At 44.2% G+C, this 26,024-nt stretch overlaps 1 protein-coding gene across 1 annotated transcript; it reads left to right on the top strand.

Annotated features, from left to right (window-relative positions):
• The first annotated feature begins 352 nt into the window (after positions 1-352).
• On the top strand, positions 353-24,161 carry LOC135555220 (myosin phosphatase Rho-interacting protein-like). The gene is made up of 26 exons (XM_064987545.1): positions 353-593; positions 1,585-1,662; positions 1,817-1,882; positions 2,471-2,622; positions 3,819-3,903; positions 4,069-4,240; positions 5,082-5,271; positions 6,305-6,410; positions 12,072-12,176; positions 12,401-12,457; positions 12,680-12,748; positions 12,886-12,975; positions 13,094-13,203; positions 13,366-13,900; positions 14,022-14,126; positions 14,254-14,347; positions 14,720-15,342; positions 15,420-16,790; positions 16,848-17,258; positions 17,431-17,578; positions 17,743-17,860; positions 18,136-18,295; positions 18,622-18,723; positions 19,029-19,115; positions 19,306-19,465; positions 23,611-24,161. Exons 1-26 carry the CDS (start codon positions 468-470, stop codon positions 23,625-23,627), a joined length of 5,337 nt encoding a protein of 1,778 aa, XP_064843617.1. The 5' UTR covers positions 353-467; the 3' UTR covers positions 23,628-24,161.
• Positions 24,162-26,024: the final 1,863 nt, after the last annotated feature.

Genomic DNA, 26,024 nt, shown 5'->3' with positions numbered 1-26,024 from the left:
ATACTTGTAACAGAGCTACTGCCCATCTGTAACCTCTCACCCTAACCCCTAGCCTAGCTAACATTGGCCACCTAGCTAATGTTAGCCACAACAATTTGTAACATATAGTACGGATTAGAAATTTGTAAGATAACATACGAATTGTAACAGATCATACGCATTGTAATTTATAACATATAATACGAAATGGATGATGGACATCCACAAATGAATACATACCAAATGTAACGTATCATACTGATTTTAGCCTCACGGATTTTCGTTTGGTATATTACGTAAACCCATGAGTCTAGATTGGATTTATATAGCCAACTCCTCAGCTGCCTAGGACATCCCAGATTTCGACCGGTCGGGGAGAGCTCAAAGCGCACAGGATTTGACAGATGTTCGAATCGGATAAACTGCACCGCAACGAGAGAATTGGGGAGCATTTCACATTTACATAGTGGTAGCCCATATACGACAAAATGTCAGGACAAAAGAGTGCGAATCCGTGTAATAAATTCCAAGCGAACATTTTTTATAAAAGTAAATGTCAGAACTGCTTCAAGTCTCGGGAGCTGCATCTTCCAACTGATCATGGTAAGGACCAGGTAAGTGAACAAACATATTTATGTTTTATTAGTTTTAATACTTTGGCTATTACTCTTCTGAATGTTGATGACAGGGATGACAGATGGGCATGTACCCAATGTTATATCAGATAGAGACATTCCTTCATATTGTGTCAGGTATCACGTTCATTTGTGAAATGTAATGAACATAACGTAATAGCCAAACTTATCTGTTGTAGAAAATGAAGCAATTTGACTGAATGGCCCCAATGCATGAGTCAAATATTTGTCACCACACACCTCCCACACTGTTGTAAAGAGACCGTTGACAGCCCATCTGTCAGCACTCAGCATGCCATAGGCCACAACAGGTTATTATTATTTTAGAAAACATATACACCATTGCTATCTGATTATTTTGTGCTCATCTCTGTGTGCCTTGTAAATTTAGAGCCATTGGTCATTGAACGTCAGCTAAGTAAGCTCCTGTTTTAAAGCATCTGACTCAGGTGTGAAGGTTAAGTATAAATATCCAAGTCTGTTGGAACTTTTGAGGAAATAATTATCTCATGTTGAGAAGCATTCATAACACAAGAAACAAAACTCTCTGACAAAGAGTTGAGCAAGTTGAGTAACTGGCAGAGAGTCAGAACATTCCAGTCTTTGGGGACTCAAAAAGAGCACAAAGAGCAGTTTATCTTCTCTTTTCCATGTCAACAATATTACCCTGCCTCTTGTTTACGGCCTATTGCATGGACATACTTAACCTGTTCACACATTTTGTAAATGCAGCATAGCACTATAAGAACACTGAATCACGAACGGTCACTGGCTAATCCTACAAAGGACATTCCCTAAAAAGATAGGATTGTTATTCCTTTGACATTCAAAACATGAATCAATGAGTATTGATGCTCCCTGCCAGAAAAATCCAAGACCCATTGGATGGCATAGAAAAACGATTTCATTTGATAGAACCTTCACAGGTCAAGACCCAACTAATTTATCCTTGTGTTCCAATGCTTGACAGGCCAAACCCATCTATGGAGGCTGGCTCTGCTTGGCTGCTGAAGGGACAGACTTTGACAATCCAATTCAGAGATCAAGGGTAAGAGAATGACAAATAACTATCTAGTCTTGGACTATGGTTGTACAGAAATGTATCAGTAGTACTATCTTATATTCTGATAGACCTGCAAGTTATTGAATATTTGAGGCATTATTGCAACATTATCCATAACAACTCTATCTCTTAATGGCAGAAATGGCAGCGACGATTCTTCATCCTGTATGAACATGGCAGCATGAGCTTTGCACTGGACGAGTTGGTAAGAGATTCTGTATTTGAACACACACACACACACACACACACACACACACACACACACACACACACACACACACACACACACACACACACACACACACACACACACACACACACACACACACACACACACACACACACACACACATACACCAAAAAGCTAAGCAAACCAGATCATCCAACATTAATAGAGGTAAACTACAGTATCTTGTCCTGATGTATATTGTCCTTTAATGTTTTATAAGAGGATTCACTATGCATCTTTTAGCCAGATGTTGTGTGTAGTACCAGAGCAGATGATTTGGGATTAATCTGTCCTCTAATTCCACATCCCCCTCTCCCACTGATCTGATCTTCTGAAATCTCCTCCTCTGCCCTCTTTCATGTCACTCTATATAGCCTGCATTAAAACTCAGTTGCAACGGGTAATGTCTTGTTCGTGATGTCCTTTAAACCTCCAAAATATCTTTCTATTTATATTTTTATTTTATTTCTAGATGGTGTACAAAATATACCATGATTAGCATCATAATCTCTTCCAGAATTTCCAGTCGGACAAAACTATTTACATTGAGTATCATTCCTTTAGACAAGCACTCTGCCACAAGGAACAGTGAACATGAATCTGTGTACAGCGGTGATTGACGCAGAGCCTAAGACAGGCCAGAGGAACGCTTTGTGCATCATCACACCTGAACAGGAGTTCTTTATCCGGGGGGAGAACAAGGAGATCATCAATGGGTCAGTAATGCTTCTCTGATATTACAGTATGATATGATATCACTCCTGACTTAACTTCTCTGATATTACAGTATGATATGATATCCTGACTTAACTTCTGATATTACTATGATATGATATCACTCCTGACTTAACTTCTCTGATATTACAGTATGATATGATATCACTCCTGACTTAACTTCTCTGATATTACAGTATGATATGATATCACTCCTGACTTAACTTCTCTGATATTACAGTATGATATGATATCACTCCTGATAACTTCTCTGATATTACAGTATGATATGATATCACTCCTGACTTAACTTCTCTGATATTACAGTATGATATGATATCACTCCTGACTTAACTTCTCTGATATTACAGTATGATATGATATCACTCCTGACTTAACTTCTCTGATATTACAGTATGATATGATATCACTCCTGACTTAACTTCTCTGATATTACAGTATGATATGATATCACTCCTGATTAACTTCTCTGATATTACAGTATGATATGATATCACTCCTGACTTAACTTCTCTGATATTACAGTATGATATGATATCACTCCTGACTTAACTTCTCTGATATTACAGTATGATATGATATCACTCCTGACTTAACTTCTCTGATATTACAGTATGATATGATATCACTCCTGACTTAACTTCTCTGATATTACAGTATGATATGATATCACTCCTGACTTATACAGTATGATATGATATCACACTCCTGACTTAACTTCTCTGATATTACAGTATGATATGATATCACTCCTGACTTAACTTCTCTGATATTACAGTATGATATGATATCACTCCTGTATGATATTACAGATATATGATATCACTCCTGACTTAACTTCTCTGATATTACAGTATGATATGATATCACTCCTGACTTAACTTCTCTGATATTACAGTATGATATGATATCACTCCTGACTTAACTTCTCTGATATTACAGTATGATATGATATCACTCCTGACTTAACTTCTCTGATATTACAGTATGATATGATATCACTCCTGACTTAACTTCTCTGATATTACAGTATGATATGATATCACTCCTGACTTAACTTCTCTGATATTACAGTATGATATGATATCACTTCTGATTTATCTCTTCTGTAAATTCTTGTCTTTGATGGACAGTATTTTGAATCCCTGTCATGTCCGTGTCGTTTTCTTTTTACCAGCTGGAGTGAACAACTAGTCGTTTACCCACGGACCTATAAGCAGAATCAGAAGAAGAAACGTAAAGTAGAACCCACTACTTCCCAGGTGATAACTTCTTCTTTTCCTAACATTGTAACCAAGATGCCTGGTCACCGGTGGCCTAAATACATGTTTGAAAATATTGCAGAAAAATATGTCAACTACTGTATATGTCAATGATGTGTTATGCCTCTACACATAATGATAATGAAAACTTATTGTGTTCATCAGGAACCCAGCCCAGCAAAGATGGCTGCCACTGAGCCCAGTTTCTCAGTCATGAAAACTGGTGACCCTTGCTCCAGTCTGTGGCAGGGAGAGCGGCCCAGTGGGGGTCCGGATGTGGCCCCTGTCTGGACTGTGACAGATACTGATCCCCTGGGCCTGGACGAGACCCCTGCAGGTGTGGAAGAAGGAAACCAGCCAACACATATACACACACACTCAGACAGGCTTTCAAGTCTGTCAGACATTCAAAGCCATTTCCTGCCCTCTAACACTGTCCTAACTTCCTGCAGGTGGTCATGCATACAGGATGAGAAAGTTGGCCTTTATTAGTGGACAGATTCATTACCAGTGTAGTAGTGTTATTGAAAGACTGTAGAAAGGGATGCAGGGCTCATTATAAACAATAATCTCTAATATATTTCACAGACACAACTAAGATTAATTATGTGAGCAGAGCAGGCATTTCTCTTAATAGCGGTCATGTGATGAACGGTAAGTGCACACTAACTATGTGGAGGCAGACTTATTGGTGTGTCTGGGCCTAGGTTATAACAGAGAGCAGGATCAACTCCTGTAGTGCAGACTGTGCCTGTAGGGGACTTCATTAGACTGATGTAGATGACAGGTTTTACAGCTGCTTTTCCATGGCCTGGGAGCAGATGAAAAGGAAAACAAACTGGAGGCATCTCTTTAATGAGCTATGGTCTGTTAGGTGCAACTTTATAGTGGCACTATGTAGGGGTGTCCCTCAAATGTCTACTATGGTCAAACGTGACACTTCCTTAGATGGGAGACATTATAGTAACTATCTGACCAGATTCCTCATATAACAAGTCTTAGAAGTTCGATTTTTCAGAACAGGATTCTCATAAAAATCTTGCTATTTGTGTTTCGGTCCAAAAGCAATGACCTAAAGTATCATGCAAAACATAGACCTAACCTGTGCAGTCACAGTCGGAAAAGAGCCCTCTTTTAATAGCTCTCCTCAAGTCATGATCCCCACTACCTCCCTTCAGCCTCCAGTGACTCCCTGACCTTTGACGGTAGTCTGCGGCTCTCCAACGGCTCCTGTATCAGTAGCTCTGTGAGTTCCCTGGACTCTGTGGCCAGCAAGGGGACTGACACCAGCAGCGACAGCCAGCGCACAGAGCCTACGCCATACAGAGACCACACACCGGCCAACAAGAACAACATGGCAGAGAGAAGGTGAGAATCATGGAGAAGACATGTTATCAGTTGTGTCTGATATTGGGAGATCTATAATGAAGGCAATGTTCTTGGACATTAGTTTCAATTTTATTTATTTGGTTTTGTATTTGTTGTGTGTTGTCATGAAAATTCTAACAGGCATAAAACGGGTTTGGCATGGGCTAGGACCAAATGTGCTAGCAATTAGCACTAAAGGACAGCAGATGCCTCCCTGTTTCTCTCTGTATAAAATGGTACACACATTACACACAGCCCAACAGCACATCAAAGATCCATATTCTTCCATTAGGGAGGTAATGCTTTTTAAATGTAGCTTATAGAAGCACTCCCAGTTTGTTCCCTAACTAACAGCATATACAGTATTTGGGCTACGTGATGGGAATACCTCCTTGGTCTGTGTGTTTCATTCATTGCCTTCTAAGGACAGACAGAATCCTTGCCCTGAATAAGGCCTCAAAATTCCTAAAGTATTGTGTAATTAGATATTTTTGAAGGAATTCTATTTCTGAGTTCCTCACAAACTGCCAGTCATCAGAAAGTAGGAGAAATGTCAAGGCAAGACATTACACTGACTGAGGGCCCAGTATTATGTTTGTGCCAACTCATACAGATACATACATGCCTCAACAAGAATTTACCATCCCTGTTATAACAGGACAGATGCTACACCCACAGTTTATTAAAGATAGTATTCGCTTTTGTGGTTATACTGTATATACAAACTCTATTGGATTCTTCTAGGGAATTCCATCTATGTAATATCTGCGATCTTTCTAAACAAAACATGACACTGGAGGTGAGGATGTCACTTGAAATTCCAATTCAACAGTAGCACTAGATGAATTTTGGTGACATGGATGTCCTCAGTCTAGGCCCAGCTTGGGGGTACAGAATAAGTGGCGGTGACATTATTCAGCTGTCATCCTGAAGTTCTTCCTGCAGGAAGTGATGTCATAGCCCACCTGTGAGGGGCCATGGAGGACACCATGGCTATTTGTTGAATGACAGACTTGATTTTCCTGCTTTTCAGCTGTTACAATGCGCCAGGGAAGGCTGGGAGGAGTGCTGTGGGAGAGGACCTGGGTCAGGCTGGATCCAGGAAGGGGAGGAGTGAAGCTCGCAGCAACCAGAGAGAGGTATCAGTCACACCGTCACAGTGTTTTTACATTGCAGTCAGTCCTCCCACTCCCGGTAAGGCTTGTCACATTCCTCCACTATAAAACCATCACTTGAACCACACCTCATAATCCAAAGAGTAACCATAGCTTTTAAGAATAGCAACACTTGTTACCCACCAGGAGGGTCCAAGACAAGCATTTAGGACAGTGTCCAGTGAATAGTGTTTCCACATCTACACATTTAGATTGGTATTTTACACACCATTGATGGAGTCTGTCATTGTTAAGGTAACGTACACGTGTACACCACACAGCTGTTCCCGCTAGTTCTCCATTGGACTTGTTTGGACATGACTCATAAGACCAGGTGTTGGAGAGGCAAAGATGTCACCTCAAATGTTTCGGCTCTGGCCTGAATGCATGGTGTGTAAGGCTCATGGACAGGGATGAAGCGCTGCTCTTACATTCCACACTGTCAGGTGTGTGTGTGTGTGTGTGTCACGTGTGTCCACACTGTCAGGTGTGTGTGTGTGTGCCACATGTGTCCACACTGTCAGGTGTGTGTGTGTGCCACGCGTGTCCACACTGTCAGGTGTGTGTGTGTGCCACGTGTGTCCACACTGTCAGGTGTGTGTGTGTGCCACATGTGTCCACACTGTCAGGTGTGTGTGTGCCACATGTGTCCACACTGTCAAGTGTGTGTGTGTGCCACATGTGTCCACACTGTCAGGTGTGTGTGTGTGTGCCACGTGTGTCCACACTGTCAGGTGTGTGTGTGTGTGTGCCACATGTGTCCACACTGTCAGGTGTGTGTGTGTGTGTCCACGTGTGTCCACACTGTCAGGTGTGTGTGTGTGTGTCCACCTGTCCACATGTGTCCACACTGTCAGGTGTGTGTGTGCCACGTGTGTCTGTCACACTGTCAGGTGTGTGTGTGTGTGCCACGTGTGTCCACACTGTCAGGTGTGTGTGTGTGGGACATGTGTCCACACTGTCAGGTGTGTGTGTGTGTGCCACATGTGTCCACACTGTCAGGTGTGTGTGTGTGCCACGTGTGTCCACACTGTCAGGTGTGTGTGTGTGCCACGTGTGTCCACACTGTCAGGTGTGTGTGTGTGCCACATGTGTCCACACTGTCAGGTGTGTGTGTGCCACATGTGTCCACACTGTCAGGTGTGTGTGTGTGCCACGTGTGTCCACACTGTCAGGTGTGTGTGTGTGCCACATGTGTCCACACTGTCAGGTGTGTGTGTGTGTGCCACGTGTGTCCACACTGTCAGGTGTGTGTGTGTGTGTGCCACATGTGTCCACACTGTCAGGTGTGTGTGTGTGCCACATGTGTCCACACTGTCAGGTGTGTGTGTGTGCCACGTGTGTCCACACTGTCAGGTGTGTGTGTGTGTGTGCCACGTGTGTCCACACTGTCAGGTGTGTGTGTGTGTGTGCCACATGTGTCCACACTGTCAGGTGTGTGTGTGTCACGTGTGTCCACACTGTCAGGTGTGTGTGTGCCACATGTGTCCACACTGTCAGGTGGGTGTGTGTGCCACGTGTGTCCACACTGTCAGGTGTGTGTGTGTGTGCCACGTGTGTCCACACTGTCAGGTGTGTGTGTGTGCCACATGTGTCCACACTGTCAGGTGTGTGTGTGTGCCACATGTGTCCACACTGTCAGGTGTGTGTGTGTGCCACATGTGTCCACACTGTCAGGTGTGTGTGTGTGCCACGTGTGTCCACACTGTCAGGTGTGTGTGTGTCAGGTGCCACATGTGTCCACACTGTCAGGTGTGTTAGTGTGTGTGACACCACATGTGTCCACACTGTCAGGTGTGTTGTGTGCCACTAAGGTGTGTGTGTTAACACTGTCAGGTGTGTGTGTGCACTCACGTGTGTGTTGTACATGTCAGGTGTGTGTGTGTGCCACATGTCAAGTCCATGTTGCCACCTGTGTCCACACTCACCATTGTTCCTGTTAAGACACATGGTGTGTGTGTTAGCCACATGTGTCCACACTGTCTAACCTGTCTCAGGTGTGTGTGTGCCACAGTGTGTCCATCTGTCAGAGTGTGTGTGTGTGTAGAACATGTGTCCCATCTGTCAGGTGTGTGTGTGTGCCACGTGTGTCCACACTGTCAGTGTGTGTCTGTGCCACGTGTGTCCACACTGTCAGGTGTGTGTGTGTGGGACATGTGTCCACACTGTCAGGTGTGTGTGTCTGCCACGTGTGTCCACACTGTCAGGTCCACACTGTGTGTCTGTGTGCCACGTGTGTCCACACTGTCAGGTGTGTGTGTGTGCCACGTGTGTCCACACTGTCAGGTGAACTGTGTGTGTCTGTGTCCACACTGTTGTGCAGGGACACTGTTGTCAGGTGTAGGTTGTGTCTGTAACGTGTGTCCACACTGTCAGGTGTGTGTGTGTGTGGGACTGTCAGGTGTGTGTGTGTGTGTCCACACTGTCAGGTGTGTGTGTGTGCCACGTGTGTCCACACTGTCAGGTGTGTGTGCCACGTGTGTCCACACTGTCAGGTGTGTACCACATGTGTCCACAGGGAACTGTGAGGACCTGTTGTAGGAAAATGCCACATGTGTCCACACTGTCAGGTGTGTGTGTGTAGGGACCTGTCAACAGTAGTGTGTCCACACTGTCAGGTGTTGTGTGTGTCACAGACAAACTGTTGTCCACACTGTCAGGTGTGTGTGTGTGTGCCACATGTGTCCACACTGTCAGGTGTGTGTGTGTGGGACATGTGTATCTGTGTGTTTGTTCCATACCAAAATGCAGTTGAATCTTGGCATGGCTAAGTCAATCCTCCCATCAGCCGTGTTGAGGCATGTGTTAGTGTGTGTGAGTAAGACAGGGAGAAGGTGAATAATTCAGGACTGTGTTGTGTTCCCTAACTAAACTGGTTTTAATGCTCTGATCATCAAGGACTCCGTCTGTACTTCATGTTGTGTGTTGTATCTCAGAATGGCATTCCTCTTAGACACATTTTCCATTGTACCTAAACATGGATACTGTTGTATCTGTAGGGAGATGCCTGTAAGTCCCAGACAAACCTCTGCTAACTCATAGGGACCTGATGGTATCTTACAGTACAATGACCCAGCTGTTGTATCTGTAGAGAGCTGTTGTATCTGTAGGGAGCTGTTGTATCTGTAGGGAGCTGTTGTATCTGTAGGGACTGTTGTATCTGTAGGGAGCTGTTGTATCTGTAGGGAGCTGTTGTATCCAAAGATCTGTAGGGACCTGTTGTATCTGTATCTGGGATCCTGTTGTATCTGTAGGGACCTGTTGTATCTGCTGTTGTATCTGTAAGCTGTTGTAGCTGTTGTATCTGTAGGGACTGTTGTTGTATCTGTAGGGAGCTGTTGTATCTGTAGGGACCTGTTGTATCTGTATGGGTGCTGTTGTATCTGTAGGGACTGTTGTATCTGTTGTTTATCTGTAGGGACTGTTGTATCTGTAGGGACCTGTTGTTGATCTGTAGGGAGCTGTTGTATCTGTAGGGACCTGTATCTGTAGGGACCTGTTGTATCTGTAGGGACCTGTTGTATCTGTAGGGACCTGTTGTATCTGTAGGGACCTGTTGTATCTGATTTGGGACCTGTGTAGGGTTGTACCTGTATCTGTAGGGACCTGTTGTATCTGTAGGGACCTGTTGTATCTGTAGGGTGCTGTTGTATCTGTAGGGTGCTGTTGTATCTGTAGGGACCTGTTGTATCTGTTGTTGTATCTGTAGGGACCTGTTGTATCTGTGTATCTGTAGGGTGCTGTTGTATCTGTAGGGTGCTGTTGTATCTGTAGGGTGCTGTTGTATCTGTAGGGACCTGTTGTATCTGTAGGGACCTGTTGTATCTGTAGGGTGCTGTTGTATCTGTAGGGACCTGTTGTATCTGTAGGGACCTGTTGTATCTGTAGGGACTGTTGTATCTGTAGGGACCTGTTGTATCTGTAGGGAGCTGCTGTTGGTCATGTGTTTGAGGCTGGGAGGCACTATCACTGAACAGTATCTCCTGAGTCAAGTGCACATCTGTTTGTGAAATGACAGTCACCATGTTCTCAGACTGGCTCCGGTGATTAAGGTAGTGACTAAAGCATAGGTATCAGTCTGTCTACTCCCGACAACAACAAACACATGACCAGCATTTAGGATTAACACTACAGTATAGAACACATGTACAGTCCATACTGGTACACAGTATGCACATTGTACTAGATGTAGAAAACATACTGTTGATGTCACAGAAGGCTGCTGAGGGGAGGACGTCTCATAATGTCTGGAACGGAGTAAATGGAATGGCATCATACACCTGGAAACATGTGTTTGATATGTTCAATACCATTCCACTCCTTCCCTTCCAGGCATTACTATGAGCCCGTCCTCCTCAATTAATGTGCAACCGGCCGCTTGTAGTTGATTTCTCACAGACTATGGCTGGTGTACTGTATATATTTCTGTTTATAATATGAGATACTGTATGAACTGTTGAACCCAGTAATATGATTTAGTTAGACACATCATACACAGGATGGCCATCCCATGGGGTCAAAGGTTTAACGTTAATCTCTGATTAAATCCCTCTGTAGGATTTTTCTCTTAAATTCCTGCCCGACGGAACATATTATCCCATGTGATCATTTATGTTCCTCCAGTTCCAGTAGGTTTTTTTTTTTGTTGTTGGGGGGGGGGGGGGGGGTATTGGAGTGAGAGGTCAAATGCCTGTTCACAGTTCACTCTGTCCCCCAGGCTCAGATTCCCCAGAATCCCCCTCACTTCCCCTTTCTCATCTTATCCTAGGGTAAAGAGACTTCATTGGAAGACAGCAACTGTCCAGAATGGTCAGTGTTGTTGGAGAAGACAGGAGGCTAGTTCACACTGCTGGCTGGAGCAGTGTTCTCTCCCTCATGTTACTGTTATGTGTCCTTGGATAGTTTTCTATGCAAATAGCTGGGCACAAGACAAAGAATGTTCTGGATTTACTGAAGTGGTCGTTTTTCCTTTTTTATTATTACATAAGAGTAAAAAGAAAGAGGCTGTTGAAGGCTCAAGTAAATGAGAAAATAATCTTGTTTCATATGGTGCCGCTGTCTCTAGTTTAATTTAACGCTGGCTAATCTAGATTTAAAGGGACTCTCTGATGTGTTTTTTAGAGCTATTTGGTTAGCCAGGATGAAACCCAATATGAGGTAGCTTTGGTAGGTAACAGTCAGGGATGTGGGAATCTTGTCAAGACAGAGATTTGGGACTTGTAACATCCCTGGGCTTGTGAGACTGGATGCCAGGGGCCATCAGGGATAATACAGCCTCCAAAGTCTTTTCAAACACTCCCCAGCCAAGCCCAGTCACCAGAGTGGAACTCATTCTTAATGTAAGTACGGTTTAATAGCCCCTGTATAGAGAGCACTTCCTCTCTCCTGCTGTGTCCCACAATAAGCCTTACATCTCACAACACTGCCTGCCAGAGACCTGCCATGACTTGTGGGTTCTCTGCTTGATACAATGCACACGTCCAAGCCGTCTCAGTCATGATAGAGGAAAGGGAAACGACATAATCTGTTTGTTTTTTATTTGCAACAAGCTCACAGTAATACAGGACATGATCACATTTGCTAATCCATCTGACACCTTCTACATTGTTACTTCAGTAATTGATAGTGTCCTGTTGTTACACCCAGAAACTGCAGTCGTGTGGAGATCTAAGCCCAGGTCAACTCACCGTCCCTCCTCCTCAGAGAAGAGCTAAGTCACTGGACCGCAGGACCTCGGAGTCTGTCATGACTGTGAGTGCTTATTACTTCTGGAATGTCTGTGCACTGAAAGCTGTAAAACATGTCAGAAAACTGTCACAGTTCAAACAAGGACGCTCTCATAATTTAAACAAGTATAAATGAAAGCCCCAAGTGGATTGACGGCAGTTTCCTTTTATGTTGAAGTGTCTGAAAACGACTGTATGACCGTGCCTCTTTGAACTCCGGACTAACTTACTGTCTTATCTTCCTTACAGCCTGATTTGCTGAACTTCAAGAAAGGGTGGATGATGAACCTGGATAAGGAGGATCAGGTATAGGAATGGACAGATCCAGAATGTCTTTTACTTTCGTCACTGAACACCTTTCCACGTTTCTACCCCAAAGGCACATGGATCCTGAATGTATGTGTGTACATTTAGTGATGTTTAAGGTGCTGTGGATCCTTGCTATGAAGGTGAAGCCTGACAGTTCAAATGTATTATGTAGGTTTCTGCATCTAATATCCCTTATAATGTCTGTCTGCTCCCCTCTAGTGGAGGAAATACTGGTTTGTGCTGTCAGCTGACAGTCTGAGGTACTACAAGGATTCCTTCGCAGAGGAGGCAAGTTCATGTGCATTTTCATTTTTACTGAATGAAGTACACACAGATATGTGATTTTGTGAGGACAGGGAAACATGGTTTTGTTATTTTTTTAAATCCCAAGTCTTGAATTGATGTTTGTCATCTTCTCTTGTTAGAACTCAGATCTGGAGGGGGAGATTGACTTGACCAAGTGTCAGAATGTCTCAGAGCACCAGGTCCAGAGGAACTACGGCTTTCAGATCCATGTAAGACTAAATCTATACCTACAAAAATTGAAATCAACAGATGAATGTTGATCCATTCTATACATACAGTAAGTCTCCTATACTCAATCAAAGTAATATTCCTAATGTCTTCCCTCAGACCCAGAAGTGTGTCTATACTCTGTCAGCCATGACTGCAGGGATACGGAGAAACTGGATCCAGGCCCTCATGAAGAATGTCCATCCATCTAACGCTCCTGATGTAGCCAGGTAAATGGCATCTGTAATACCGGCCTCACTACTACATAGTAATACATTAGTAGACTACCACCATTCTATAGTAGTGATGGGAAGGTCTCTGCCTTTGTTTAGGCAGAATGCCTCATTTCCTCCGTCAGTAAGTATTTGTGTTATTCTGTTGTGATTGTAAAGCAGCTTGCAAGTCCATCACATCCCTTGCAGCCCATCAGAGTCACTGCCCCTCCCTAAGCCAGACGTGACCCAGGACTCCTCCCCCTCCTCTGAGGTCCCTACAGAGAGAGTCCAGGGGCCCAAACAGAGCCGCATCCGTGAGAGGAGACGCGAAGGGCGCTCCAAGACCTTTGACTGGGCTGAGTTCAGCCCTATGGCCCTGCTAGCCTCTGAGCAGGAGGTGCAGCAGGAGACAAAGGAGCCTCTTCGGATGGAGGTAGGGGACCTGGAGAGGAAGAGGAGGCGAGAGGAGAGGAGGAGGAGGTATGACAGCATGCTAGGCTTCCTTGTGGGCTGGGAGATGGACTGTGACAGAGGAGGTATCAGTCCCAGGTCACCCAGGACTCACCAGAGGGTACAGAGGGAGATTGAACAGTGCTGGCAGCAGGTGGAAAGGACTGCCTTTAGACAGGAGAAGACTGTTCCATTGTACACTGAGTCCCAGGGCAAGGATAAAGAGGATATGGGGATTCTGCTGGAGACCTACCACAGGAGGGTGAGTCTGTGTATCTCAAAATGATTCCTAACAGGAACAATGTTAACGTTATGAGGTGCTTTCTCTGCTGCTGGTTGGCTTAACGGTGGACTTACTTTATCTCTGTGTCTTGTGATTAAAGGTAGAGGAGTTGAAGGGCCAGTTGGCAGAGTCAGACCATCGCAGGCTTGAGCTGGAGGCTCATTTAAGCACTGCATTAGGACGCCAGCATCATGCCTCCCTGCCGGTAAGGCAAAGTATATATTGGCCTATACATAGTATGGATATGCTCTGTATTTCCATCTATAATACTTCCACTTTGCAACAATGATAACTACCTAATTATAGACAATTGTCTTGCCTCCTCCTGTAAGCTTGAGGCCCCAATGTGCCCAGAAGCTGATCTTCCCTCTTTGAAAAGCCTGACGGACATGTACAGGGAGACCAGGAGCTCCTCCAGCAACAGGAGCTGAAGAAACAGAACATACAGGAGCAGCTCCAGGAGCAGCTTGGCCTGGCCCTGTCATCGGCCCCTCTGGAGAAACACAGCTCCCCTGGAACTCACCCATCACCACCACCCAGCATCTGGCTGCATGACACTGAGGGAAACCTCCAGGGGCTGGAGGATATGTTCCCTGACTCCCTATATCAGTAAACACACCTGTCATGTCACCAACCTCAGACACAGAACTCTCATCCTACTCTGTGCCTCAGAATGGAAGTGAGAACAGAGGGCCTAACTTGGGCAGTGAAACTAGCTCTCAGACACAGTTTGAAAATGGAAGCCATCACAGACATCAATTCCAGAATCGCACACAAAAAGTTGTGCATGGAGCCCAGATTCACTGGGCATGGGGGAAACTCAGGAAAGAGCCAACAGCGTGAGAATAGACAACCTACTATGCTGTGAGACACCCAGACCCACGGAGGAGTATGTAGACCCAGACCAGGCCATCGTGATGAGGAGACTTTCCCAGGAGGTAGAGCTGCTCAGCAGCCAGAACGAGGCCCTCAACCAGCGCAACCAGGAGATGCTCAACCAGCTGACAGAGGCAGACAGAGAGATAGAGAGACTGAAAGCAGAGCTTATCACTCAGTACAGTGGGCCACAGTTCCTCCCTGAGGCAGAGCAGCACAGCCAGACCAAAATGGAAGGCCTGGAGAAGGAGCTGCGCAGGAGAGATGAGCAGCTCCAGGAGGCCCAGTCCCTACTAGCCTCAATGGACCAGCGTCTGAAGGAGACAGAGGTACAGCTGCAGCTCAGAGAGGACACTTTCAAAGACCCAGCAGAAGAGGATGATGATGATGAAGAGGAGGAAGCTGGGGAAGAGAATATCAAAACACACCACCTTGGAGAGAAGAAGCGGGAACACCTTCAACAGTGTCTGCAGGCCATGGAGGCCAAGCAATTAGAACTAGAGAGACAGCTCCAGCACACAGAACAGACATGCAGGGACCTGCAGGCCCACAACACACAACTCAGAGAGGCTGAGCGGTTGTACAGCCAGAGAGCCATGGAGGCAGAGGCTGACATCATAAGTTTAATGAGGAAGTAGAGAAGGAAAGGACAGTGGAGAAAGAAAGTGGATTAAGGTGTAGCAGTGAAGGCAAATGGCAGGAGGAGGTAATATTGGATTCAGGTGAAGAAAGGGTTCAGCAAGTGATGGAAGGGATAAGGTTGATGTCCAGAACCTTAGGGAGAGTAGTGCAGGTGATTGACAGGTCAGATCTGGATGTGGTAAAGATGCCATTAGATAGAAAGTGTGTGGAGGTGAACAAGACAGTGGTCAGGCAGCTTCAGTTAGAGGAGGAGTTTTGGGGAAGGCTGTTGAACAGTTTGAAGGTCAACCCATCCCAGTCCAATGAGGATAAACTCACAGATGTGATTCTAAGTCAGATTTTAGAACACATGGTAGTGGAAAAGCAAACGCTCCTCCTAGCTCATACTCTTTTTTCTCATAATAAGACAGATTTAAACATAAACACTGGAGGCCTGGAAAGGATGAATGGATGCAGGTCTTTGAGAGACCTGGACATCATTGGAAACATAGCAGGTGAAACAGGTTCAGAAATGAAAGAAGAAGGTGATGATGAGAGGATATGGAATGTGTACAACCAGCATAATGACACCGATGACTTCATAAGCCGACATTTCACAGAGATCACACAGGAGAGAATTTTCCTGCTCAACCAAATCGCCTCCTCAGGCATAGCCTCGGCCAATGATGAGCTCCAGTCCCTGGCACAAAGACTTTGTCATTTCCACAATGTAAATGATCCCCAGTTAGCTTCCATACACTGCACCGCCATGGAAGCCTTCTCATCCTATCGTCTCAGTAGGCTTAACACTCTACAGAGCCAATTTCAAGAGACTCAACAGGGACTGCTCATTGCTTCTTCTCCTTTGATGTGCAGCAGATGTGCTGGGCTGCTGAGTGAAAACCAGCAGCTTGGGGCCAGACAGTCAGACCTGGAAAGACAGGGGAGTTCCTCAGTGGGATTAGGGTTGACCCCCCTGAGGCAGGGAGAACACATAGACTCACAGCAAACAGCCACACAGCTACTAGACACTGCAAGTGAGCAGAAAACAGAGATGCCTGCAATGAATGCTGCAGGTAAAATGGATGTGGAAAGCCCAAACCAGGGAGTGACTGCAGTAGAGGAAGTGTGCTGGGTTAGAAGGTGTGCAGAGGTGGTGGAGGGTGACTTCCTGACCAACAGCATTGAGAGTCCAATGATAAAGGTAGAGAGTAGGGTAGATGAGGTAGAGAGTAGGGTAGATGAGGTAGAGAGTAGGGTAGATGAGGTAGAGAGTAGGGTAGATGAGGTAGAGAGTAGGGTAGATGAGGTAGAGAGTAGGGTAGATGAGGTAGAGAGTAGGGTAGATGAGGTAGAGAGTAGGGTAGATGAGGTAGATGGGGATGAGGTAGAGAGTAGGGTAGATGAGGTAGAGAGTAGGGTAGATGAGGCAGAGAGTAGGGTAGATGAGGTAGAGAGTAGGGTAGATGAGGCAGAGAGTAGGGTAGATGAGGCAGAGAGTAGGGTAGATGAGGTAGAGAGTAGGGTAGATGAGGTAGAGAGTAGGGTAGATGAGGCAGAGAGTAGGGTAGATGAGGTAGAGAGTAGGGTAGATGAGGTAGAGAAAGGAATCCAGGAAGTAGATACTGATAAGGATGTAGAGGAGAGGAGCACTACTGAACCCCATGAAGAAGCAAACACTCTGGGGGAGGAGGAGCTGGAGATTGTGTTATCATCACTGAGAGGTCATGTGAAGGATCTGGAGGAGCAGCTGTCTGTCATGGCCAACATGAAAGCAGAGCATGATGGGAGAATGGCATCTCTCCAGCTGAAACATAATGAGGACATAGAAAAGCTAAAGGTAGGACAACTCCCATAATAACAATTGTCGATAATCATCAATGGGATTTTTGGTAGTTCCTGAATTCACTAGAATTAAGATGTAATGAACCAACCCCAGGGAGTAGTGACTATTATAACAATGGATCTGTGGATCACCTAACAGTCCGCTGCGACTGTGTTTGTCCCTGCAGGCCACATATGAGCATGGCTTTGTCACCATGGAGGAATCCCAGCAGAGGATCGTGGGGGAACTGCAGCACAGACACCAGCAGGACCTGCAGCGCCTGCAGTTAGACACAGACAGACTGCTGGAGGAGGAGACGGCTGCTACTATCACAGGTGAGGGGGGACAGTGTGTGTGTGTTGTGTGTGTATGTTTAAAGGTTAAATGTTTTAGGATATTTACAGTATGTGTGAAGGCAGAGTTTCTCAGAATATTGATAAGCTCACATTCCCATGCCACTCTAATGGAGTGAACATATCCCCTTTTATTGTGGCATTAGCAATTGAAGCAATGAAGAACGCTCACCGTGCCGAAGTCAAGAGAGAGATACAGAGGGCATGCCATGAAAACAACAATGCAGGAGACGTGAATCTTGGAGAAATATGCAGGCAACACAGGTAAATGTACTACCTGTTGATCTATGTGGTTGTAAATCGTCAAGGAAAGCACATGGCCAGATAGTACACTGGATTGGCTGACAAACACTGAGTTTTGGACTGATAATCTGCATACTCCCAGTCCTTGGCTCTGTATATGTCTGTCTGTATAACACACAGTGCACCTTGTGTCTAGTCTTGGCCGTGGTTTTCAGCTCTCAGGATCATTTTTGTGTGTGTGTGTGTGTGTGTGTGTGTGTGTGTGTGTGTGTGTGTGTGTGTGTGTGTGTGTGTAGTGAGGAGCTGGTCTCCTGTCACAGGGAGCTGGGGGTGTTGTCCCAGCAGTACTCTCTGAAGTGTCTGGAGAGCTCCCACCTGGGCCAGGCCCTGGAGGCAGAGAGACAGGCTCTGTGTCAGTGTCAGCAGGAGAACCAGGACCTCAGAACTTGCAACCAGGTCAGTCACATTATGACCATGTACCATCACAAGTGTTTCTGCTCCAAGCCAACTAAATCTGCTGCCGGGTCCTCTGTCTTAACACACATAGTAGAATGCATAACGCATACTTTTATAAACTTCATATCTGTCATACTTTTATAAATTATAAATGTCGTCAACCTATCAGACTGTTACAAAAATACAAAAGTAAAAAAGGCTGCTCTGCAACAAACCCTTGTCCCTGATTGGGTCCCTTACATTTCCCTTAGTATTTCCCAATTCTGTCTTTGTCATCAAATACAAAGTAACAGTGTTAGTAATGATGACTGTGGTTGTCTTTCCAGGAGCTGAGTGGCCATCTTGCTGCAGAGATCACCAGACTTTGCTCTCTGGCCAAGCAGGACACCTTCCCTCTTAGTCAGGAGAGAGATGTGTATGAGCTGGAGGTAAGTCTTCAGTAGTACTTCACTGCACAATAGCTATGTTGCTTAAGTATAACAAAAAATTGCTATACTAGATAAAATATCATCTTTATCTAGTCGAGTCAAGTAAAGTTTGATGTAAAGGTAAACTGTATCTGCCTTTGACTGGTAACACCACTAGATGTCACCCGTAGCAACATGACCAATTTACAGCCTTTAAAACATCTGACATACTCATGTGCTGTACATTCTGTGCTGATCTATGGCACCTTGGTCCTCTGGTGTTGTACCTGTCTGAGGCATCAACTGTGATTCTGTCTGACTGTTAGATCTCCCTGCGTGTGAAGGAGTCAGAGGTGCAGTGCCTCAAGCAGAAGATCACCTCGCTCAAGGATGAACTCCAATCAGCCCACAGGGTGAGATCACAGCACAGCACACAGAATAACAATAGCCTTTGTCTGTATAAATGTATGAAGAGTAGACATAAGATGGACAACACTATTGTCCTGCTATTACCATGTATTACTGTACAAATATTAGCATGGGTCATACTCTATTTAACCTGGTAATAGTGCCTGTTTATAGCCTAATCCCTGTTCCCCCCAGGATAAGAGGTATGCAACAGAGACGTACAAGGACATCTACACAGAGCTAAGCATCATGAGGGCCAAGGCAGAGAGAGACCTGGGACATCTCAGAGAGAACCTGAGGTTGGCCCACAAAGCACTAGGAGACCTCTCACCTGCAGTGGACACAGATAATAATGGTATACATGACATTAAGCTGGTGGCCCTGCCTTCAGGGATTCAGAGATGAACATAACAAGGTGTTGAGTGCTGCCACTCTGAGGCCAAAACCTGCATGACAACCAAGTCTCGCTGGATGTTTCCCCAACCACCTCTGGTTTTGGCAGCATCGCTAGTCTGTATCGTACAGATGTCATTCATTGCGTAATACAGACAATTTGTGAATAACCTCATTATGTTATGTATCTTAATAATATTGGATGTATCTGAATCCTCTGACTGTTATCTGTGCAGTTTGCTGTAGCATGTCAGTTAGTCCTTTAGATTTTCAATAACCCTTGACGTTCTGTCCATTTCTTACATAAATGAAAGAAAGAGACTCTAATTAGAAGTCATCTTGTACAGTGGTGCAGCATAACCCTATAGAGATCTCCTTTGGGTACACATTTAAAAAAATATATATATTTTTTTTTCACCTTTATTTAACCAGGTAGGCAAGTTGAGGCCAAGATAAAGCAAAGCAGTTCGACACATATGACAACACAAAGTTACACATGGAGTAAAACAAACATATAGTCAATAACACAGTAGAAAAACAAGTCTATATACAATGTGAGCAAATGAGGTGAGATAAGGGAGGTAAAGGCAATAAAGGCCATGGTGGTGAAGTAAATACAATATAGCAATTAAAACACTGGAATGGTAGATTTGACAGTAGATGAGGGTGCAAAGTAGAAATACTGGGGTGCAAAGGAGCAAAATAAATAAATACAGTAGGGGAAGAGGTAGTTGTTTGGGCTATTTATAGATGGGCTATGTACAGGTGCAGTAATCTGTGAGCTGCTCTGACAGCTGGTGCTTAAAGCTAGTGAGGGAGATAAGGGTTTCCAGTTTCAGAGATTTTTATAGTAATTGGCAGCAGAGACCTGGAAGGAGAGGTGGCCAAAGTAGGAATTGGCTTTGGGGATGACAAGTGAGATATGAACACGCGCTACGTGTGGGTGCTGCTATGGTGACCAGTGAGCTGAGATAAGGTGGGGCTTTACCTAGCAGAGACTTGTAGATGACCTGGAGCCAGTGGGTTTGGCGACGAGTATGAAGCGAGGGCCAGCCAACAAGAGCATACAGGTCGCAGTGGTAGGTAGTATATGGGGCTTTGGTGACAAAATGGATGGCACTGTGATAGACTGCATCCAATTTGTTGAGTAGGGTGTTGGAGGCTATTCTGTAAATGACATCGCTCGAATACTCGGTAAGATGGTCAGTTTTACTAGGGTATGTTTGGCAGCATGGGTGAAGGATGCTTTGTTGCGAAATAGGAAGCCAATTCTAGATTTAACTTTGGATTGGAGATGTTTTATGTGAGTCTGGAAGGAGAGTTTATAGTCTAACCAGACACCCTGGTATTTGTAGTTGTCCACATATTCTAAGTCAGAACCGTCCAGAGTAGTGATACTGGACCGCCGAGCAGGTACAGGCAGCGACATGCATTTAGTTTTAAATGTATTTAAGAGCAGTTGGAGGCCACGGAAGGAGAGTTGTATGACATTGAAGCTCGTCTGGAGGGTTGTTAACACAGTGTCCAAAGAAGGGCCAGAAGTATACAGAATGGTGTCGTCTGCATAGAGGTGGATCAGAGACTCACCAGCAGCAAGAGCGACATCATTGATGTATACAGAGAAGAGAGTCGGCCCAAGAATTGAACCCTGTGGCACCCCCATAGAGACTGCCAGAGGCCCGGACAACAGGCCCTCATATTTGACACACTGAACTCTGTCGGAGAAGTATTTGGTGAACCAGGCGAGGCAATCATTTGAGAAATCAAGGCTGTTGAGTCTGCCGATGAGGATGTGGTGATTGACAGAGTCGAAAGCCTGGCCAGATCAATGAATACGGCTGCACAGTATTGTTTCTTATCGATGGCGGTTAAGATATCGTTGAGGACCTTGAGCGTGGATGAGGTGCACCCATGACCAGCTCTGAAACCAGATTGCATAGCGGAGAAGGTACGGTGGGATTCAAAATGGTCGGTGATCTGTTTGTTAACTTGGCTTTTGAAGACCTTAGAAAGGCAGGGTAGGATAGATAAAGGTCTGTAGCAGTTTGGGTCAAGAGTGTCCCCCTTTGAAGAGGGGGATGACTGCAGCTGCTTTCCAATCTTTGGGAATCTCAGACAACACGAAAGAGAGGTAGAACAGGCTAGTAATAGGGGTTGCAACATTTTCAGCAGATAATTTTAGAAAGAAAGGGTCCATATTGTCTAGCCCGACTGATTTGTGGGGGTCCAGATTTTGCAGCTCTTTCAGAATATCAGCTGACTGGATTTGGGAGAAGGAGAAATGGGGAAGGCTTGTGTGAGTTGCTGTGGGGGGTGCAGTGCTGTTGACAGGGGTAGGGGTAGCCAGGTGGAAGGCATGGCCAGCTGAGGAAAAATGCTTATTGAAATTCTCAATTATAGTGGATTTATCAGTGGTGACAGAGTTTCCTATCCTCAGTGCAGTGGGCAGCTGGGAGGAGGTGCCCTTATTCTACATGGACTTTACAATGTAAAGGGGCAGCAGGGTAGGCTAGTGGTTAGAGCATTGGACTAGCAACCGGAAGATTGCAAGTTCAAATCCCTGAGCTGACAAGGTACAAATCTGTTATTCTGCCCCTGTTCCTAGGCTGTCATTGAAAATAAGAATTTGTTCTTAACTGACTTGCCTAGTTCAATAAAGGTAAAGTAAATAAAAATTGTCCCAGAACTTTTTGTGTTCTTGGCTTTTCTAACTACCTGTGTATATTGGTTTCTAACTTCCCTGAAAAGTTGCAATTAACGGGGTCTGTTCGATGCTAATGCAGAACGCCACAGGATGTTTTTGTGTTGGTTAAGGGCAGTCAGGTCTGGAGAGAACCAAGGGCAGCATCTGTTCCTGGTTCTAAATTTCTTGAATGGAGCATACTTATTTAAGATGGTGAGGAAGGCATTTTTAAAGAATAACCAGGCATCCTCTACTGACAGGATGAGGTCAATATCCTTCCAGAATACCCGGGTCAGGTCAATTAGAAAGGCCTGCTCCCTGAAGTGTTTCAGGGAGCGTTTGATAGTGATGAGTGGAGGTCGTTTGACCGCTGACCCATTACGGATGCAGGCAATGAGGCAGTGATCCCTGAGATCCTGGTTGAAAACAGCAGAGGTGAATTTAGAGAGAGCAAGTTGGTTAGGATGATATCCATGAGGGTGCCCGTGTTTACGGCTTTGGGTTTGTACCTGGTAGGTTCATGGATAATTTGTGTGAGATTGAGGTCATCAAGCTTAGATTGTAGGATGGCCGGGGTGTTAAGCATGTCACAGTTTAGGTCACCTAGCAGCACGAGCTCTGAAGATAGATGGGGGGCAATCAGTTCACATATGGTATCCAGAGCACAGCTGGGGGCAGAGGGTGGTCTATAGCAGGCGGCAACGGTGACAGACTTGTTTTTAGATAGGTTGATTTTTAAAAGTAGAAGTTCAAATTGTTTGGGTACAGACCTGGATATTAGGACAGAATTCTGCAGGCTATCTCTGCAGTAGATTGCAACACCGCCCCCTTTGGCCGTTCTATCTTGTCTTTGTCACATGTATAATAAATATCTGAAACATCTGTTTTGCCCTTTCATGGGCCTTTACAGTGTTTCTTAGGGGTCTGGTTGTCCGTTATTCTTTCTCATACATGCACTTTGACCTCTCAATACTGGAGGCAACTAATGGTTTTAATCCTTATACTGGAGGCAACTAATGGTTTTAATCCTTATACTGGAGGCAACTAATGGTTTTAATCCTTATACTGGAGGCAACTAATGGTTTTCATCCTTCTTTCATCCATCATATACTCCCTCGTTCTGTTAGACTGAATAATAGAACGGACTGTCCTGGTAATGTAGCCAACATTTTGGGCATGGCTGCACCTTGTGAATAATCTTCTACAAATTCAGTGGATGGTGTAATGTTCTTGTATTTTCTGCATGTCTGCGAAATGTAGGAATGTCAACGAAAAAAATACTATGCCATGCCAGTATTAGAAAAGCTGTTGGTGATTCTTTATGTGGCCTGACAGTAATCACGTTTGAAAGACAAGCTTTACCATTATGACTTAATAGTCACGATGCTGGATCTGATTTCTGATAATTGTTTCTTTCTCCGTAGAGTGTCAAGGAAGATAACTGCAGCTGAACAAAGAGACACAACGCACAACATGGATTGTTCATCGGTCTATCCATGTTTACACCATTTAGCACTTAGAGATCCAAAGTTATATTGTCAAACATTTTATGTCCTATCTACCGTTACTGTACTACAGAATTTTAAAAGCGCATTATTTGAGGATTCTGTATTTTTACATCATTGTATCTAAATGCACACTACTATTTAGTCTGTCTACGTTTGTCGATAGATTAGACATTTTGTAGACGTTTTCCTGACGACTAACATTTATCTCAAGAAGTTTGTCAAATGTGTAGAATTATTACACTGCTTTGTCCAATCCAGTTATTGAACGGGGATATTTCTAAAGACAACTCAGATTAAGTTTGATTTTCTTACCTGTGAAATACAGTCTATAATGTAAAAGTATTATTTGTTTGTGAGTGGATGGTTTTATTTGGAGGCGTTTATCTTGGTCCTGCTAGTGCACATTTTGATGTTCTTTATTCATGTCAATAATCTAATGATAAATTAAATGGATTTATTTTAAATAATTGTATGACCTTTTATCAGTCTGCTACTGAATAATCATCACATAATCAAATCATCAGAGGACAGGGAAATATACAAATATTCTATAATGTATTATATTGTATTTTACAACAAAAAAATAACATCTTTATCATGAATGGAAATTCATATATTTATCATTATTAATAAAATATTTGTTCAGGTCCACATCAAATGAAACTGACAAAACTCTAATCTCCCATAATGCATTGCCCGTTTACCACAAGCTGCCAACTGAGTTCTTTACCAATGCAAGTAAACTACGATATGCTCTTTTTGGAAGGGAGCACCCCTTCAGCTTACTTTATTAATTTCAATAAGGTAGATAAAATAGTTCGTTTATTTACAACTATTTTCCAATAGAATGGGTCCTCGGCAACATGTTTGTTATAACGCATGTTATTATGGATGAATAGCGAGCTAACTCCAGCTAGCTAGCTAAAGTCGGGTTGTCAACACAGTCGCAAGCTAACGTTAGCTGTGGTTATATTGCGGCTTTGTTTACACACTGTTTACAAAGGCCTGGATGCAAGTAGCTAGCTAGCCACTAGCCAGCTATCGTAATCAGTGCACTCACCTGCAGCAAGGAACGACGAAGGGTAGGTAACCGTACTATGTTGAACGGGCAGCTCCCATTTTTCTCTAGTAACGACGTTAGAAAGAAATAATATTTCAGAAATGGATTCTATCTCGAAATGGTATCACGCAATGCGACCTTACATTTTGTAGACTGAATTTGCTGTCACGAGTTGCAAATTAATAATCATCAATAATAATATTAATGCTTGGTTTAACGATACATTGTTGTTATAATGATGCATTAATAGTACAGATGTAGGATCTTAACTTGATCACCTTTGTTGATGAGAAATTTCCTGCACGGCAGGAAACACAAACTTAATAGTGTATTCAAGGTTTTAAAAGGCTTCTAAAGTTTGTAATTTAGCTTTAAAATGTCTTAACATGATTTGCCCTAATCAAAAACGTATAAATCCGTACAAAACATGTTCATTGATTATAATCCACATAGCTAATAATTCAAATTTCCTGTTGCTTCATGATAATGTTCCTGCTGTAGCAAACTGCCTCAAATTAAAATCCTACATCTATTGTGTAGAAAAGCTGCTTTTGAAATCCTACCTATATAGGCTAGGTTTGAAGTTTGCCTACTGAATAACCTATGGGCTTAACCGTCTTTGTGACTGTATTTGTCTTAAGGTTATGGAGCTGTCGTCTCAAGACCCTCATCCTATGGCTTTGGATCTCTCAAAGAGATGTGGGAAGAGTCATCTGAATCCCAGGACCACAGAGGTTCTGGACCTAATGAAGAAGCCCAGCTGGCACAGCATCACTGACGACCATGTGTCAATGCCCTGCATGCAGCTCCTCTCTGAGAAAACACTAACAGACACAGGTGTCAGACTTTCCTACGGGACTAGGACTTGTGTTCGCCCCCCTCTTTTACATAATGGTATGGACAGAAGCTTACGGGACTCAGGGTTGTACGAGCCACACCCTACAGAGAGCCTAAATGCAGAGAGCCCCATTTCTGAAAGTATTGAGGGAGACGAGAGTCAGAGTGACTCTGATGTCATTTTGCTTGTTTCCAGTTCTAAGGAAGCACCCTCACCTCAGGACTATTTAGACAGGGGATCTGTTAGTCCCTTAGTGGATTCTCCATCCCCTGGCGCTGTCTCTTTGGGTGAAGCTAAAGGTTGTTTTCTACTGCCCCATACACTGAGTTCCCCCAGTCCTGACAATACATATTCAGAGGATTCATCTGAAAGTACAGAGGAGATGTCATTGAATGCAAAACCTGTTCTTAACCTGTCGGAATTAGCTGCTGT

The sequence above is a fragment of the Oncorhynchus masou genome, chromosome 15, assembly GCF_036934945.1.
Source record: "Oncorhynchus masou masou isolate Uvic2021 chromosome 15, UVic_Omas_1.1, whole genome shotgun sequence".
NCBI lineage: Eukaryota > Metazoa > Chordata > Actinopteri > Salmoniformes > Salmonidae > Oncorhynchus > Oncorhynchus masou.
This window is presented reverse-complemented; position numbering and strand designations above follow the sequence as displayed.